The sequence below is a fragment of the Dipteris shenzhenensis genome, chromosome 31, assembly GCF_047967505.1.
Source record: "Dipteris shenzhenensis isolate YYH24624 ecotype China chromosome 31, Dip_SZ_1.0, whole genome shotgun sequence".
Classification (NCBI taxonomy): Eukaryota; Viridiplantae; Streptophyta; class Polypodiopsida; order Gleicheniales; family Dipteridaceae; genus Dipteris; species Dipteris shenzhenensis.
In genome coordinates this window covers 3,216,658-3,235,857 of record NC_141626.1, presented here as the reverse complement: position 1 = coordinate 3,235,857, position 19,200 = coordinate 3,216,658, and the positions used below count along the sequence as shown (strand labels likewise).

General features: G+C 42.6%; 1 protein-coding gene across 3 annotated transcripts; it reads right to left on the bottom strand.

Annotated features, from left to right (window-relative positions):
- Positions 1-680: 680 nt before the first annotated feature.
- On the bottom strand, positions 681-18,882 carry LOC147880909 (uncharacterized). Of its 3 annotated transcripts, none has more exons than XM_087370113.1 (3): positions 18,372-18,882; positions 1,222-1,290; positions 681-1,052 (listed from the first exon to the last, which is right to left on the bottom strand). In XM_087370113.1, exons 1-2 carry the CDS (start codon positions 18,805-18,807, stop codon positions 1,247-1,249), a joined length of 480 nt encoding a protein of 159 aa, XP_087226239.1. In that variant the 5' UTR covers positions 18,808-18,882; the 3' UTR covers positions 681-1,052; positions 1,222-1,246. The 3 variants fall into 3 exon arrangements, with proteins under 3 accessions (XP_087226239.1, XP_087226240.1, XP_087226237.1); XM_087370114.1 differs by having other exon boundaries at positions 1,222-1,281; XM_087370111.1 differs by having other exon boundaries at positions 686-1,052; positions 1,222-1,299.
- Positions 18,883-19,200: the final 318 nt, after the last annotated feature.

Here is a 19,200-nt window from a genome sequence, read left to right as displayed (position 1 = left end):
TATTTAGGATTCACCCACATGGGCAAGGTTATGATTTGCTTTTTGTATGTGTTCAGTATTAGACTCTATGGACCTCTCTGGAAAGATAAAAATCATAGTCTTTGGTGATCCCATTTCCCCCCTATACTCTTTTTTCAAGCACTCTTTGTAGCATTCTTTTTTTTATTGCTTGCAAATAGGGACTTTTGATCTTGATGTATATCTGTCATATCTTGACATCTTCCCTACGTGTACTTGAGCACATCCTGCTTTGGGATTGTGGATGTGCTTTGGGATTGTGACTCTGTAATATAAAAGATGAATCTTTTCACCCCCCGCCAAAAAAAAAAGAGTGTTTTTTTTTCGGGGGGGGGGGGAGCCACTAATGGTTGGGAGTCAAAGGGAGAGCTGGCAGAAGCAGCAAGGAGAGCCGTAATAGCACTTGATAAAGCACTGCATCAAATGTACTTCACAAGAACTAGTGCATGACACCTAATCAGACACCCGCTTCTACTACAACAATTACTGCTGCAATTCTAATATTCAGATTCTCTCCATCAAGACCCAAAAAATCACGAAAGAGTGGGAATTTTTTAAAATGACCAGGAGAAAATGATGAGAATAATGATGCTGCGTTAGTAACAAACAACACCTCAAGCTCAACTTGACAAATGCCTTGAAGGAGAATTGTATTGGTGATCTATCGAAAGCAGTACAACCCATAGGACTACAAAAAAACGTCACCCTCCTATCATTAGTTACAGCCCTAGTTCTTACAGACATACAAATTTGTTTATTGGATTTCTACAACATCAATGTTCAAACATATGAAAACATCGTTAAAGATACAATTTTCCCGGGCAATGTTGATTAGATTTGAAATAGGGGAGAAGGGATCATTCAAAAAGAGCTGGACTGATGCCTTGTGTATGTGAAGTCAAGTTGATTTAAGTCAGGGTTGAAATTGCACTGGCAAATTTCAGAAAGTGGCCAAAAGTGCTGAATGATGCCTTCTACATATACAGTGATTTTGTAGTCTGGCTTGTAATTGTACTCAGCATACTGAAAAAAGCCTGGCCAACAGAAAAATAGCCTTTAAGGTCCTTGTAACAATACATCACAGCTTTTAGAATAGCTAATTTATAAGCATAGCATGAATCAGCAGCAGAGCATTATCAAGTCGTAAAGAAGCAACAGCATTGACAGAATGATATGAAAATAGAAGTCTCATTCAAAGATTACCTCTGTTGGGATTTATTTAGGAGAATCATTCACCCTTCTTTCTTGATATTCCAGCTGCAACTTTCAGATCTGAAACTCCTGATTTAGAACAGACTCGTGAATAGCATAAATCTCTCTCTCTCTCTCATATTAGCACACCTATCCCCCTTCTATATCGCAGAAACATTGCAAGGTTCCGTACCAGATCTTACATTTGCCATTGAGCAGGGAGCTTGGATACACCAGCCTAGACATGCTAGAGTCTGTACCCTTTGTGACATGCAGACAGTTGAGACGGAGGCACATGTAGCTCTACAGTGCCCCCGATATGCACATATCAGGGAGGACTACCAGCAGATATTGGGGGACTCCGCTCAGTTGACATCAGTTCTCTCCACTGCCTCTCCGGCAGCATTGGCATCTTTTGTCACTCGTCTTTTTACCTGTCGTCAGGAACTCATAGACTCCTGACCCCTCTCCTTGAGGAGACTCTTTTTACATTGTATCGAGACGGGTCCCATGGGTCATTTTTGGCCCCCCGAGAACGCCAATAAATTCTACTTCTACTTCTCTCTCATGCCTGTAACTGAGATATGTAGTCAACTAGGTCCCATTCAGAAGAGAAGGAGAATGAGTAAAGCTAAATACCTTCATGAGAGTAGAACATGTCCGATCTTACAATTGATGTTTTGTAAAATGATTGAAAGATTAAAGAAGAGGGAACAAGAAACAAGGGAAGAAGGGGATCTGACAAGAAACAAAACCAAGAGTAAAAGAGATAAATAACACGCGGGTACAAATACTCGTGAGCATTCCCTTAGGTTCTGCTAGACGCAAATTATCATCAAGATGAATGGATGATTACTTTGCAGCACCTGCAATGGAAGCCCATGTGTAGAACCATTGGAAAGCTTGAGTGCTATAATACAACCGCTGGCAAATGCAAAGTGATGTGCAAACTTTGTGTGTGAGTGAAAAAAATGATGTGCTCGATAGCATTGTCTTCATAATTTCAAAATTTTCAGCTTTTATGGAGCGTTGGAGTATATGGATGGAGGAGGATGATGCTACATGCTGATTGGGGGGAGAGGAGAAAGAAAGAAAGAAAGATGTATTAACGTCTGTAGGAGGCCTCACAGGTCTCTGTGATAAAGCACACACAAAAGGATAAACACCAACATCAATTATAGACACAGAGTCTCTTGGAAGTGAGCAAAAATAAGTTAGAAAGTAGTTAATCAAGGCATGGGGTGTCCAAAATCTATTGGGAGGACACTTTTTTGCAAAAGTCTCAGTAAAGTGCTTCCTTGCAAGGCAGTGCTAAAAATAATTTAGTAAGCAAAGCATCTCAGGTGACCTGGGAATTCATTTGATCATGTGTTCAAGCATTATGGATTTCCTCAAGAGATTGTCAGCAACATTAGAAGATTTGAAAGGGATGGAAGCTCTTCTACATCTTACCAAATGAACATGCTTGAGGCCAAAGCCAAGGAAAAAAAAATGCAGATGGGCATAGGAGGCACTTGGTCCTAAAAGAAGACTTCTATGTGCATCTATGACTTTACAAGAAATACGATGCCACCCTAAATGGTAACACCAACACCAAACTAGCTCAGTGGTATCATGGTCCTTACTGTATCACTCGAAGGTCGGGGAGGTAGCTTATCAATTAGAGTTACCATCTTCCTCTAGGATCCACAATTCTTTTCATGTCTCTGGGCTCGTTGGCCCAAGGGTCGAGACAAAAATTGTATGGATCGTGAAAATTAATACTATAAATTTGAAAATACAAGGGTATAAAGATACTCTTAATTATCGAATCACGCAATTGGACACAATTGATGCAGACTTGGGCAAGGAATGGCTCTACTAGTTTGTCCATACCTTACAAAGGAGTTATTTAAATAACTCTCTTACTTTTGAGGAGGATGGACAATTGATCCACCTCCACGGTAAACTTGGTATTCCTAACGCTCCTCTCATCAGTTGAACGTATGGTTACAATGTTTTTCTTGAAGTTTTTCTTGAAGACTTCCAGATCATTACCTCCTTAGCAAACTATTAATAGATCATACCATAGAGTTAGTTCCAAGAGCTACTCATGTTTCCAAAGTATCTTACCATTTAAGTTGGCAAGATTTTTTATCAAATGAGTTTTTATTATATTGGTATTATTAGTGACCGGGACAATAAATTTGATAGCGGGTTGTTTTTCACAAGTTGAAATATAAGTTGCATATTGAACACGTTCAATCCAATCGGTTGGTTAGACTAAAGGGTCAATCAAACTCTAGAAGATATGTTACAAGCTTATGTTAGTAAAACGACAAACCAATTGGGACGAGTACCTTCCAATTTTATAGTTTGCCTATAAAGTGCAAAGCATTTCGCTACAAGCTATAGACCATTTATGTGAAAGTATGGATTTCAGCCTAGAGCTCGCTGCTGCTAGCTGCAATTCGTGCAAATGCTCCAACATGACATAGTTCCAAAGTGTCTCTCAACAAAGATCTTGAAGCAAACTGTTTGGCCTTGAAAATGTCTACCGATCAGTTGTGATTCAGGAAACACAAAACAACTTTTCACCCTACATCCACCGCTATTTTGAAGAATTGGGTTCCCAATAATCCTTCAAGACAAGATCAAGGCAATGACAAGAGCATAACAACACCCAAACGATGGGATATTTTTCTTTTAATATTTTTTCAGCCCTTCTACATTTTTTAGCAATATCTATGATGACCTAGATTATATTACCAATTGCTTCACAAAGCTCTTCGACAATGTATTCACCTGTCTTACTATCTATACTCGTGTCAATAGACTTACGAAAGACCTCACCTTTGGGAGTAAAGACCATGATATTAATTAATCAAATACGTTCTTCCAATGTCAATCACAATAGTACAAGAGTCTTCTCTTGATGCCATCATAAGCAACTTGATGCATCTTCCTTTCAATAATAACTATCCGACATCTCATTGTGAACATCATTGTAGGATGCCATAGTAAAGTCAGGTCTAGCTCTTGCAACCGAAGCCATGGCTTTTTGCAAATGAGGGCTTTGTACCATGTTTAGAGAGTACCTAGCGCGATAAATAGCCTCAAAGATATGTTCTTTTGTCTGCTCATGGAATCGTGAACTTATCTTCAAACATCTTCTTTTCCTAATACTTAGGTCTTGACAACTGTGAACTAGAATAAGACATTTTATTTGTCATGCTAGCTAAATCTATATCTAAAGAGAACCTAAACCATACAATCATTCTCATGTCTTAAGTGTATATGACCTCTAAATTTACCATTTCATGGAAATCAGCTATAAGGTCTAACCATTTAATGAAAATCAGCTAAAACATTCTCATGCTAAAGGGTATACCACGTATAACCTAACCAAGGCATATTGTTTTGTCAACAAATGTCATCTTACACACACATACACACTAGCTAGCAAACACCTCCTTGAAAAATCCATATGTCGGAATGTACATGTCACATCTTAAGTAACAAAGAATAAATAACACGACGTGTATGTACTTGATGCTTTAATATAGTAACCTATAGATATATTAGTTTGCAAATGCCACTCATATAGGTTACATATAGGTGTATTCGTTTGCAAATGCCACATATGCACATATGTAATATATCATATTAATTGAAAATGCTCATGCAATAATGTAAATAATCATACACTAATAGAACAAAGGCTTAATATCTACATGAATCAAGGAACATGTCCAAACTCATCCTCTAAAAACACAACACATAGTGCAGTTTCAATCTCATGATAGTCACTCATAAGGTTGAAAACCATAAACTCCATCACACATAGCAAGGACTAGCTACTATGACATCCCCACTGACGTCATCAATGCCCAACAAGTGTAGACCATAACAAATGCACAGACCCACACATAGCAGCAATGCCCAACAGGTGTAGACCATAACAAATGCACACACCCACACATACTTGAGCTTCCAATTATACAAAGCTCTTCGTACTGAGTTTCTGTTGGCACTCTAGAGGTGAAAAGCACACTCAGCATGACAAAGGCTAGCGCTAAAGGAGAAGACTAATCAAAAAGTAGTCCACATTCTCTCATTCAAAGGCTTACACTAGTAGAATATGTTAGAATAGACAACAAAGGGTATACACACAGCAGAAGACTGATAGAATAGCCCAAGACCTCACACGGTGGGATTGGGGGAGGAATCACAAACTTCTTAACTTTGTGTGCTCATCAAACATGTGCAAGCCAGTAAATAGACAATGCTTCAAGAGATATATAGAGCCAACAAGATATTTCTGTCCAAAAGACACAATAAACAAAGAGTCCAGAGTCCCACCAGTGACCAAATCGTGGTCCTCTGCCCTTACCAAAGGAGTATATCTAGATGAATCGAGGAACATGCCCAAACTCATCCTCTAAAAACACGACATAGTGCAGTTTCAATCTCATGATAGTCACTCATAAGGTTGAAAACCATTAACTCCATCACGCATTGCAAGCACTAGCTACTATGACATCCCCACTGACGTCATCAGCGCCCAACAGTGGGTGTAGACCATAGTATAAACATATGCTCTCACATATACAAATCCACAAACCCACACATACTTGAGCATCCTATTATACAAAAACTTCGTACTGAGTTTCTGTCGACACTCCGGAGGTGAAGGGCAGACTCAGCCATGACGAAGGCTAGCACTAAAGGAGAAGGCTAATCAAAAAGCAGTCCAAAATCTCTTCATTCCAGCTACAAATGCTTGTGAAGACTAAAAGGATGATGTCCTACTACCTCCATAGCACTTCTAGATCCGTAGCCTGTGGGCTCCTCTCTGAGCTTCAGTAGACTTTAAGTCTGCTTCGATCCCTGCTCCTTGCTGCCCCGGAAGACAGCCCAAGGGTGCAGCCCCCCCTTGCTGAGCTATGTCTGCAGCTTCTTCAACCCCACTGGATCACCTAGATGGTGGTCCAGATCTTGCTGCTCTGCTGCTCCAAATCTGCTCTGTGTCTGCTGCTGCAGTGGATGCTCAATGAGGTCCCAAGGGGCCCCTTTTATAGGGGCTGGATGCCCCCTAAAGTAGGCCGACTGGCCCACTAGCCTTGTTTTGGGGCTGTGGGGACCTTTAATGGGTTTGTGTGCTGGCTGACCTGCTTGGCCAGCCAACCAGCCAGCCTAGGCCCTATATAAGGGCAAGAGGACTGCCCCTTGCAGCCCCTTTCCCTGCCTTTCCTGGCCCCAATGACACAACCCCAACCTGCTCCTGAGAACCCAGACCTGCAAACAAACACAGAAAAGCAACCATAGAACAACGATTGACATTGCAAGCATGCTCACCATCCAACCACGACATCCAGGACTTGGGTGTCCCCTCCGAGCCACAGGCTGAGCTGCTGGCAGAATGGCACATCTCCCAACCAGCCTGGCGTCCCATACCAATAGGTGCACGCCCACAGGGGCCCTGGATCTACTATTGGGCCTCAGGCTACGCTAGAAACCAGGTGCGCGCCAACAACAAGATCCAAGATCCAGGAAGAGTCAAACTTGCTCTGACTTGCGTGACTGAAACCTGAACCACTGGACTCTTTATATAGGCTCGAGCCCAATGCTGCTAAAAATACCAGAAACCCTAACTTGTCCGTTGACCTTGCAACTCAACCTAAGAATCACCTACCTAGCCCCTAGCCTTCCCAAGCTACCTGAGCTAGTCCTGCGTGCGTAGAGCACACGTCAGATACCGTATGACTCCCCTTCCTCTAAGAACCCACTCCTGAGTTTAGAAGAAAGTCTGAAAATTCTCTCTACTCCTGAGTTCAGAAGAAAGCCCGAAGACTCTCTAAAGGTTAGTCAATGTCTCCCATATGGAATCCTCCTCTACATGATCCTTCCACTTAATCTTGTATTCAGATATTGTCTTATTTCTAACTTGATGTTCACAAAATCCAAGGATACTTTCAGGTTCATGTGGTACAAAGGTCAAATCTTCAACCTTTATAAGTTCTCGAGGAGTTACTACCTGATCCTTAGCACCCAGTAATTCTTTTAGTATACTGACATGAAAGACTAGATGAATTCTTACAATAGGATGCAATTCCAGTTCATATGCAACTTGGCCAATTCTTCGGATAATCTTAAATGGACCATAGTATCTAGGGGATAATTTCTTAACCTGTCCAATACTTGGCTCTTGGGCTCCTTGGGAATATGCAAATATACCATCGTTCCAATAGAGAACTCTCTAGGTGAACGATGTCTATAAGCATAAAATATGTCCTTGTCTTGGGCACTTCTAATAGACTCCTTGGCAAACAGCAACATCTATTGCATGTCTTGCAAGAATGTCTTAGTAGCATCATTCTTGATTCCCTTGAATCCAAGCCTTACAAGTGTACATAAGCATAAAAGGACTTAAGCCAATACTTGAATGCTTTACACTGTTATAAGCAAATTCAACCATGGGTAAATATTCTTCCCATGAAGACTGCCTCTTGGAAACATATGCACAAAGCATATCCTCTAGAAGTTGGTTCACAACTTCTGCCAAGCCATCAAACTGGGCATGTTTAGAGGAGCTCAAACTAAGAGTGGTATCTAACTTGGGAAAGACAAGCGTCCATAATTCACTTGTAAACTGAGAATCCCTATCACTGACAATGTCAGAAGGCAACCCATAGACGAGACAATTGGTCAATATGAACTGCTGAGCCAATTGAATTGCTGTAACAGTTGATCTAATAGGTAGAAATCTAGCCATCTTTGTCAGTCAATCCACGATAACCCATATGGGATCATGACCCTTGCGCGTTCGTGGCAATCCCGTGATAAAATCCATGGAAATACTTTTCCATTTATTACCAGGGATATCCAAGGGCTGTAATACCCTATGCTTTGAAGGCGTTCAGCCTTGGTCACTTGACAAGTGCGGCAACGTACTACATAGTTCTGAACAAATTCTTGAACCTTAGCCCAATAAAAAGTATGTTTCATGAGAGAGAATCTTGTGTACTCCAAGATGTCCCGCACTAGGTGCATCATGACACTCCCGGAAAATCTTGGCTCAAAGATCCGACACATCCAGTACACAAATTTTATCATTTCGAAACAGGAAGCCATTCCAAATCATCCACTATCTCTTGCCGCCTGTACAGTAGGTGGCATGATCACTGAGTCATGGTCAATCATTGAGCCAATATTTACATAAATGACTATCAGCCGCACATAGCCCTCTCAAGGAGTGAATATTTCACTAAATGATAGAGCATTTACAAACTTGATCTGACTTAAGGCATCAGCCACGCTAATCAAGGAACCTTTACGATAACGTATTTCAAAGCTCAACGCATCTAGCCATTCTTCCCTCAAATCCGAACCATCACAGACATACTTAATTGACTGATAATCAGTCAATATAACAAAATTAGAACCATAGTGGTGGTGTCGCCAAACCTTGAGAGCACACACTACGGCGTAAAGTTCTTTTTCCATCGAGGGGCAATAGTATTGAGTGACATCTAACTTTTTACTCTCAAAAGCTAAAGGTCTATACTCTTGGAACAATGCTGTCCCAATCACATAATCACTCGCATCGGCCTCTAAAACATAAGGCCGAGTAGGATCAGGCATTGCAAGAACAGGTGCTTCCTTGACACATAGTCTTCAGGTGTGAAAAGCCTTGTTCAAATCTTCATTCCAAGAGATAGACTGCTTGGCTTACGTCCAAGACCTTTCAATACGTTGATCAGAGAAATTGTGACCTTGCAATAATCTCAAACGGGCTTCCTGAGAAAGACAATAAATCCTAGGAAAGAACAAAGTTGTCTCATAATCTGAGGTACTCGCTAGTCTAAAACCGTTTGAATACGATCGAGATCAATGCTAATACCTTTCCTATAAATCTGTGTCCCAAGTAAATGATCTCCTTCATGAAGAAGTCACACTTACTGATCTTAGCATATAGCTTATATTATCTTAAGAGAATCAAGACAATCTTGAGATGGCCAATATGGTCCTCCAACATATACCTAGATGAATCTAGGAACATTCCCAAACTCATCCTCTAAAAACACAGCCCAAATAGTCTCTAAACAAGTCGTCATCATTTGCAGGAAAGGATTTCATCAAGGAACACAACAACGAACTTGCCCAAATAGTCTCCAAACAAGTCGTCATCATTTGCAAGAAAGTAGTGGGCGCATTGGTCAAGCCAAAAGGTAATACAAAAAACTCGTAATGGCCGTACCTAGTGCAAAAAGTAGTTCTTTCTATGTGTTTCACATAGATGCATATTTCGTGGTAGCCAGTACGCAAATTAATCTTTGTGAAATACTTCACTCCTGCCAAACTGTCTATTAGATCGTCTAAGTGGGAAAGAGGGTATCTATTCTTAATTTTCACTTTATTCAAACGTTTTTAGTCTACACGCATTCTCCATGAACATTCCTTTCTCTTTCTCAAAAGAATAGGTCCACCCCAAGGTGATTTACTCGGGCGTATATAGCACCCATCATCAAGTAATCCTGAAGTTGTCTAGCTAACTCGTCCTCCTCGAACTGGCTCATCCTATAAGGTGGAATACTAATACCTTCCTTAATTCTTGGTGTTCATACACGCTTAAATCATTTTTGTAAATTACTCGAACAACAAATGAAGAAAGTGGAATCAAAACACACTGATACACATCATAAGAAGAAGTTTGTAATATATTCTGAAGCTGCATCGCATACAATAGGTCTCTAAGAAGACGGAATAGCATCACCATCAAATACATATATGAGTGCCTTTATCCAAAAAAGAAAGAGTATGATCCTTCCACCCTATGTGGATGTCGTGGGGTTTAAACCACTCTATCCTAACAACAAGTCTACATGGTGTAGGTGTATCACATGGCACCTCAAAATGTCCCTGTCATCTTGAATCTGAAGTGGAAGATCATGAACCTTTGTGATCCCAAAACTGCTTCCCAGTGGGGAGCTGCACCTCATACTAGGTGTCGAAGTAGACCAAGAAGGCCTCTGTTATGCTCTAGCCGAGATAGCATGACCTCAGATAGATCGGTGGGCATTTTCTCTTAGATGACCAACTTTTGTAATAGTTAATGTGCGTAATTAAAATGGTCAAGAGAAGTAACTGCCAAGGTCCTAGGTGAGGGCGGAATGGCATTGACTAGATAGTTCTGAGTGCTAAGGCCTAGGTGCACCTAAATGTGCAAGAATGCCAAGGGGCAAGTGGGTTTTAATGTGCCCCAAGAGAGGGGTAAAAAGGTGCACCAAGTGGAGAGGCCAAAATGCTAACATTTGGCAAGGAGAACTATCTAGGGAATTGAGGGTCTCATGGATAAGCATGAAGGAAAACAACGATGAAAAGGTACGTAATCTGACGACGGCTATCCATGAGAGTTTGGCTGGGTGGAAAAATTGAATGCCATCGCCCGTGATTGTACGAACGTAGGAAAAGAGATTCAGGTTAGAGATAGAAGGGTATGACATTTTGGTATCAGAGCTGAGGTAAGGGTAGAACCCGTCGGTTTGTGACGGACAGCAGGTGGAGAGATCAAGGGACGTGAGCGTCAAACTATTGACGCAGACCTACACCAGCAGGTCATAGAGCATAAGAACGGGCACGTAGGCGGTGAAGTTAGATTCTAAAGGCTGCATAAACAGACCAACGTCGAGGGAGGTCCAAAGTGGCCTATGAAGCGAAAGGGACGCAGCGCAGGTTGGCTACCGTGGCCAACGAACGGCTGAGTTTGGAATAGCGGGGTGGTTCGGCAGTCGACGGGAAAGAAAACCAGGCGGGTTTTTCTAAATTGAAATTGGAGCGCAGTTCGACGAGGATCGACGGAGAAGGGAGGCGTGAAAACCTTGTTATGGTTTGTGATTGAGCGACGTGCACGATCTACGACGAATTAGGTGAAGGCGTAGGATAATGGGTAGCGGGACCTTCTGTAATCGGATACCTGTTCATACAGGAAAGCTGGAGGTCCTACGGAAGTTTACTGATAGGCCGGAAGTGAGGGATGATTCGTTACCATGCTGAGCCAGATGACAAAGAGCAAGTTCTAAGTGCCGTCTGATTGGCGATGCTTCGCTGCTGGCATTCGACACTACCCATGATAGAGCACCGTCCTCGATAAGTTTAATCGGAAGAAAATACAGGATTGTCGCCAGCACTTGGACTGGGAATTCTGAAGGGGTTCAGTCTGTGAAGATTGCAAACCGTATATATAATAGGGCAGAGTCAATTTGCGAGTTTCGAGGATATCCAGGGGGCATCTCTTTCCCTTTATTATATATATTTCAAGTTTTCAGTTTGCAGTAGTTGTTCCTGTACAGAAAGGGATTTTGAAGTGCTGTACTTTTGGAGTTTTCGCGTAAGAAGAGAAGAAAGAAATTTTTATTTATTTATTTTTTTTTTTAAAAAGAGAGAAAAAAATTTTTATTTCCCTTTTCAACAAAATGGAGGCAGAAGGGCAGAATTCTAGGGTAAATCCTAGCGAGTCTAGAGTGCAGTCTACACAACAGATGTCACATCATGCAGCACCTACTTTGATCGGTAGGATTTCGATATTAGAAGATGCTTTACAGCAGATTATGAACCAGCAGCTTCAAGTGAATGCTGGTCAAAATGAGATCAGGGAGATGGTGCAAGCCTTGTCGGCTAGACCGTCTAGGATTGATAAGGGCAAAGCTCCAGCAGAGCCAGAGCCCAGTATACATTCCTTAGAGCGCGCAAGGGTCAAAGTGCCCAATATCGCTAATTATAGACCGGAGAAGTACGCTGGTCGGATGACCGAGCGCAGCTCTGATGTGATCGAGGTTTGGATACACAAGTGGGAAGAAGCCTTCGCCATTTGTGAAATTAGATCCGATCTAAAGAAAATCCGCGAGGCCACACACTTGTTTATTGAGGCAGCGGACAGATGGTGGATAAAGCAACAGAAGGATCAAGTTGCTCCAACCACCTGGGAAGGGTTTAAAGCTGAATTCAAGAAACACTTTCTTCCACCTGATGAAGAATCCCGAGCTTGGGACGCTTATAGAAATCTTCGTCAGAGGAGTCTGTCAGTGGCAGAATACACTGACAAATTCAGAGAATGTGTCATGAAAATAACAGACCCTCTCCCTATGTCGGTTCAGTTAAAAGACTATATCTATGGACTGAACGACAAGATCAAAATGGAAGTTCGGGCTAAATATGTGACTACATTAGATGAATCTATTGCAGTAGCCCTGAACTATGAGGATGCCAAAGGCAGATCTGGTGGATTTGTGCAGGCAGAGACTCAGTATGAGCACCCGAGAAAAGGGGGATTTCAGAGGAAATGGGTTTTAAAGACAAGTGTCTCGCAGCCAAGTGGCCAAACCAAGCAGGTGAAGCCGGTTGACGGACCAGTAAAAACAAGTACCACCATTGGGGTGAAAAGGAAAATAACTCCAATGGCAGCCCGGGCTTGGTCAAAGTCCTCGTTGACCCCTGAACAAAAAGAGAAAGCTAGAAAAGAAGAATTGTGCTTCGGCTGCCTTCAGCGACATCAGTGGAAGGATTGTCCACTGAATAAAGACCGTCGCACGGCTAATATGATAATATCTGAATGCGACGTAGAAATGCAAGAGAGTCCCAGTGCGGAACATATGCAGATGCAACTGGCGGGACCTTCTCAGAGGTTAGTACCTTGTTTGTTATGTGTATTTGTTGCTAAGTTAGTGACGAGTGCACCTGATAACATCCTATCGAAGCTTGCAGCAACGGGGTATACGGCCTTTAATGATACGGAGTTAATTAAAATGAAAGGGCAAGTGGCCAGTCATGATGTCATTGTGTTGTTTGACTCGGCGTCAACTCACAATGTGATTAACTCCAAGCTCGTGAAGAGGCTGAAATTAAAGACAAGTCCATCTGACTATGCGTATACAGTCAGGATGGCCAACTGAAGTATGGGACCAAAGGGTTACCCAGTTGGAGCTCTGGATTCAGGACTATGTTGAGAAGCTTGATTTTGAAATGACCAAGCTTGCTCATGCAGATATAGCCCTGGGAATGGCGTGGCATTCTAGAAAGAATCCAGCCATTGATTGGAAAAAGCACGTATATCAATTCAAGATGAATGATGTGCTTTATGTCTTGCGAGGTGAAAAAGATATACCTCAGGGACCGTTGGTTTCCGTGATGGAAATCAGAAAAGCTCAAGTAGAGTTTTTATTCCTTTGCACAGCATCGGTAGAACCGGTGGATGATTCTTCGGCTAGCACTGATGTTACGCAAAGTGGTGAGATGGCCAAGCTGGCTAATCTTATAACAGAGGAGTTCTCTGAATGTTTTAGGGATGAACTACCTTATGGGTTACCTCCAGAGCGGAAAGTTCAGCATAAGATTGAACTGATCCCGGGGGCAAAACCTGTAAATAGACCTCCCTATAGAATGAGTTTTGCTGAAGAAGCGGAGGTGCGTAGGCAACTGGAAGAATATCTCAAGTTGGGGCAGATTCAACCAAGTTTCTCACCTTTTGCTTCGTTAGTGATATTAAAGAGGAAAAAGGATGATACGTTTCGCCTCTGTATAGATTACAGAGCATTGAATAATATCACTGTTAAGCACAGGTATCCGATGGCTCGGATTGATGATTTGCTAGATGCATTACATGGAGCCGTGATTTTCAGTAAAATAGATCTTAAGTGTGGCTACCATCAGATCCGGATTAGAGCCGAGGATGTGCATAAAACCGCTTTCAGGAGCAGGTTTGGTCATTATGAGTTTTTGGTAATGCCCTTCGGAGTTACCAATGCTCCAGCGACCTTCGTCATGCTTATGAACGATTTACTACGTCCGTATATCGAAAAGTTCGTAGTACATTTTATTGACGATATCCTGATATTCAGTAAGAGTGTTACTGAACATCGTGAACACTTAAAGATAGTGTTCAGTACTTTAAGGAAAGCCAGTCTTTATGTGAATAAAAAGAAAAATATACTGTGTATGGTTAGGCTTGAATACTTAGGGTTCATAATTACTCCACAGGGGGTAGAAATGGATCCGAAGAAAGTGGCTCTGATACTAACTTGGCCAATCCCTCAGAGTCTGACCGCGTTGCGATCATTCTTGGGATTTGTCCAATTTTATAGAAGGCATATCAAAGGATATTCCGGAATAGTATCGCCATTGACTGATCTGACCTCAGATAAAGTACCTTTTATTTGGGGACAGAGTCAACAGGAAAGTTTTAACACCATAAAACAAGCTGTGGTCTCAGGACCGGTGTTAAAAATAGTTGATCCCCAGAAACCGTTGTTCCTAGAAACCGATGCAAGTGGCATTGCGGTAGGAGCAGTTCTCCTTCAAGAGGGAAGGCCAGTAGCCTTTGAAAGCAAGAAGCTTTCTCCCTCTCAAAGGAATTGGCCAACTCATGAATTGGAGTTGTATGCAGTTATCCATGCTTTGAAAACATGGAGGCATTATTTGTATGGTTCAGAGTTTTATGTGGATGTGGATCATGATACTCTGAAACATTTTTGTAAATAGCCTGACTTGAGGGGCCGCCAAGCTAGGTGGGCAGAGCTCATGCAGGAGTTTCATCTAACGATTCGGTACCGAAGAGGAAAAGACAATAAGGTTGCTGATGCGTTGTCTCGCATTATGCACAACCTGAGTTTCACGGTATTAGAGAGTGCTCTAATGACCGAGATAAGAGAAACTCAAAAAGTGGACGAGTTTGTCCAGAGCTTGTGGCCTAAAGCTCATGTGTTAAAACCCGGGGAAAATGAAAAGGATGACTTGGCATCCAGAAAAGGCCAAACTTATGCAAGAGATACCATAAGAGATGGTATGCTAGTTAGAAATGGCAAGGTTGTAGTACCTGGTCAAAATGATCTCAGGCAGAGAGTCATTCGACAATGCCATGATAGCCCGTGTGCGGGACATCCAGGAGTCGAGAAGACATATGATCTCGTGAAGCGAGATTTCTTTTGGCCAAGGATGAAAAAGCATATTCATGAATATGTGACACGGTGTTTCTCGTGTCAGGTAAGTAAGGCCGAGCGGGTGAAGCCACCCAGACTTTTACAGCCCTTAGAAATACCACTAAGTAAGTGGGAGAGCATTTCCATGGATTTTATTGTAGGGCTACCTGCAACACAAGGAGGGTATAATTCTATCCTTGTGGTGGTTGATCGTCTAACCAAGATGGCTCACTTCATTCCGACTAGAGAGTCTGTTAGTGCCCCGCAAGTGGCGGATTTGTTTATTAGACATATATTTCGTCTGCATGGATTGCCTAGATCCATAGTGTCAGACAGAGATGTTAGATTTACCGGTCATTTTTGGACAGCGGTATTTAAGACACTAAGGACTGAGTTGGGAATGAGTAGTGGGGATCATCCTGAGACAGATGGTCAGACGGAGAGAGTCAACCAGACTTTAGAGGATATGCTGAGGGATATGTGTCATTGAGGCAACATACATGGGACAAGTGGTTGCCATTGTAGGAGTTCGCCTACAATGATAGGAAACATTCATCTACCGGGTTCAGTCCGTTTGAGCTGAACTATGGTTATAGACCAGCCAATCCAACTATAGTTGGAGTACCTCAGAAAGTGCCTAGTGCCGCGAACTTTGTAGTTCAAATGCGGGAGATGCTAGCACTTGCGAGAGCTAATATCCGCCAGGCTATGGATAGAGCCAAGGTGTATGCGGATGAAAATCGGTCTATAAGAGTATTTGAAGAAGGAGAAAAAGTTTTTCTCAGAATTCCTTCGCACTCGAAGTCGTTGATTTCAGAAGAGTGTGCTAAGTTATCACCTCGATACTGTGGGCCGTGGTTAATTCTAAAGAGAATAGGCAGTGTAGCCTATAAATTAGAATTGCCACAAGGGTGTAAGGTGCACCCAGTTTTTCATGTTTCGCGCTTAAAGAAATTTTTGCATACAGGTGACTCACTAATCGAAGGTGTGGTTTTGTTTCAGGAGATAGAGGATATTGCAAGGCGCCAGCCAACAAGAATCCTGGACCGAGAAACAATGCAAATACGAAATCGGAAGATACCCACGGTGTTGGTTGCATGGCATGGTCAGCCTCTATCGGAAGCTACCTGGGAATCTGTATACCAGTTATGGAGAGTGTTCCCAGATTTCACCATCGAGGACGCTGATGCTTGAAGAGGGAAGGAATGTTATGCTCTAGCCGAGATAGCATGACCTCGGATAGATCGGTGGGCATTTTCTCTTAGATGACCAACTTTTGTAATAGTTAATGTGCGTAATTAAAATGGTCAAGAGAAGTAACTGCCAAGGTCCTAGGTGAGGGCGGAATGGCATTGACTAGATAGTTCTGAGTGCTAAGGCCTAGGTGCACCTAAATGTGCAAGAATGCCAAGGGGCAAGTGGGTTTTAATGTGCCCCAAGAGAGGGGTAAAAAGGTGCACCAAGTGGAGAGGCCAAAATGCTGACATTTGGCAAGGAGAACTATCTAGGGAATTGAGGGTCTCATGGATAAGCATGAAGGAAAACAACGATGAAAAGGTACGTAATCTGACGACGGCTATCCATGAGAGTTTGGCTGGGTGGAAAAATTGAATGCCATCGCCCGTGATTGTACGAACGTAGGAAAAGAGATTCAGGTTAGAGATAGAAGGGTATGACAGCCTCTCACATAGAAGAACCGAAATCCAAGGGTATGGCTGCATCAATCTGGTGGATTCTCCATGCACTTCCTCTGAGGTGACATGATAATTCTTCTGTGATCATCTGGAAGGTTTTTGAAATTCCAAGAACCCATAGAGAAAGCGGGACCTCTCTCCCAACTAGACCATTGCATATAATGAGAAGGAGGGATTCTTTTCTAACCAAGGGCTGCTACCTACTGGCTACCTGCCTCTTTCTGTCCCAATGAGAGCCTCACATAATGGGCCTCATAAGCATATCCATCCGGCCAAACTGTAGGGTGAAGGGTAGCATCAGCGTGCCAATTCAGAGTATGTGGAAGGCATCATACATTGCCCCAATTTGTGGCCTGGTAGTCCTTGAAAGGAGAGCTTCATCCGCATGTGCCATCCAATGAGCCCATCCGTTGGGTCCATCCTGTGGGCATGGTTTGCAGCTACTACAGGCAAGCAAAGTAGCCCAAGCTCGACACAACAAGGACTATCAGCCAGTCAACCGAGAGACAATCATTGAGCCAAATGATGGATCACCTAACCAGTCAGACAACTAGTCAAGTACTCTGCCCTGCCGCAGGGTTGAGGACTGGAAAAGATGTGCATAAATGTGAGGCCTCCACCCCACACTTCAGGACCTACCTCAACCAGCACGAGCAGCACACAAAACAGGCAGGCAGGGCACCAGCAAGGTCCTTGACTGCCGTTGTACTCCATATTTCATGATAATCTCTCTCACACAGTTACTCTCAATAAATTGAGGGTTAATTGAGAGAAGTAACTAACGTGCATGGATACAAGCAAGCGGGTCTAGTGCATTACAGCAGGCCCAGTAATCTAAAATATTAATCCAACACAGTCTTCAAAACGACAACCTAGGGAAAAAACTCGTATGACAAACTGTCTTTAAAAATCATATTCTACACAGTAACACCCAACACACAAAATTGAATAAGAACACCTTTCTTGATATGCCCTACCAACTGGCACCTCAGCTCTTAGTACCTCAGCTCTTACAACTAGTACCTTAATCCAGCAGCTCTTACAAATGTGGACCCCCAAATTAAATCTGCATAACATCAGCTGCATTGTTTCTCATTTCAAAAAATCGAAGTAAACGGAAACAAACTGGTCGTAACTGTACTCAGCTAGATGAATCCCCTCATAAAGGAATGGGGATGTTGTCAACCACACAAAACAGTGGGGCTGTACCGGCATCTGGAAGCTAGAAGCCAGCCTACTCTTATAAACAAAACTTCCTAGAAAGAGAGAAGACACAAGGAAAACCCATTCATCAGGAACACAACCAGCCTACATCACTGTTTTTGGCCTCCCCTTGTGCCAATATTATTTTCCAGGAAGGAAAGAAAATTTAAAATTTTAATGTTCGCTAAGAACTGGAAGATCCTCAAACGTATGTTATATTCACGAAGTGTAGTTTCGCACTTCCGAATACCTCTCAATAACATTCAAGTCATACAATTTCTTGCATAGATTACAATAACTGACTACTCCTTACCTTTGTTTAAATCTGGGCTCGTAGGCTCTGAGTTTGCGAAATTGCCCAGATCCTCAAGTGCCTCGGAGGAAGACCACCCCAAAGGATTAATGGCGAACTTGATAACGTCGATGCTCATGGCGGAGGCGGTGGGAGTACATCCTCGCTGTTCTAATATTTTAGTAAGGGGAGGAGTAGGGGGGATGAAGAAGGACGCCTCAGGACGCAGGGGCAACCAACTGGGAGCCAACTGTCGGAACCTGTAATCCCTGTAGGCCTGGTCGATGGCTCTCGCAAGAGGAGAGGCCTCGGATTCTAGCTCGGAGGCTTCCTCAATTAAGATCCAACTAGAGCAAGAATTGGAGTTCCACCCGGCCGAGCTGTAGAAGCGAAGGGCAAAGATTCGCATGCCAATGCGAGCCAAGGAAGATCGCCCCTGAGATGCGATAACCGCCATGACAGCGGGGTAAGAAGAAGGTCGTTTCAGCAGCGCAGATGGTGCAGCAGCTACAGAAAAATGACCACTTGGGAAGTCTCATCTACCACGTGGCGCACTTGTGGAAGCACATAAGTAGTGTGTGTGTGTACCACAGTTAGGACGCTGGTCCACGGCTACTAAATTTTAAGAAAAAATCAAAGATTGTTTCTTGAAAGTTAAGTATAAGATTTTTCTATTAACTTTAAATAAATGGAAATATATTTTAAGCATAGAAGAATCAAACATTGCATGAGACAAAGTGTTATTTTAAAGTATGATATAATTGTGAACTTTATGTTTTGATGAGTGTACATCGTATTTGGTTTAGACAATACCACGATTTATTCTTTTAATAGCCGGCTTTGATATTAA

What these genes read in the sequence shown, in the direction of transcription:
- LOC147880909 (XM_087370111.1), bottom strand. Translation starts at nt 18,807, where the DNA reads ATGGCGGTTATCGCATCTCAGGGGCGATCTTCCTTGGCTCGCATTGGC. An exon ending in GAGCCCAGATTTAAACAAAG is followed by an intron (nt 1,300 to 18,371) that starts GTAAGGAGTAGT and finishes GTTCTAAATCAG; the next exon opens with GAGTTTCAGATCTGAAAGTT.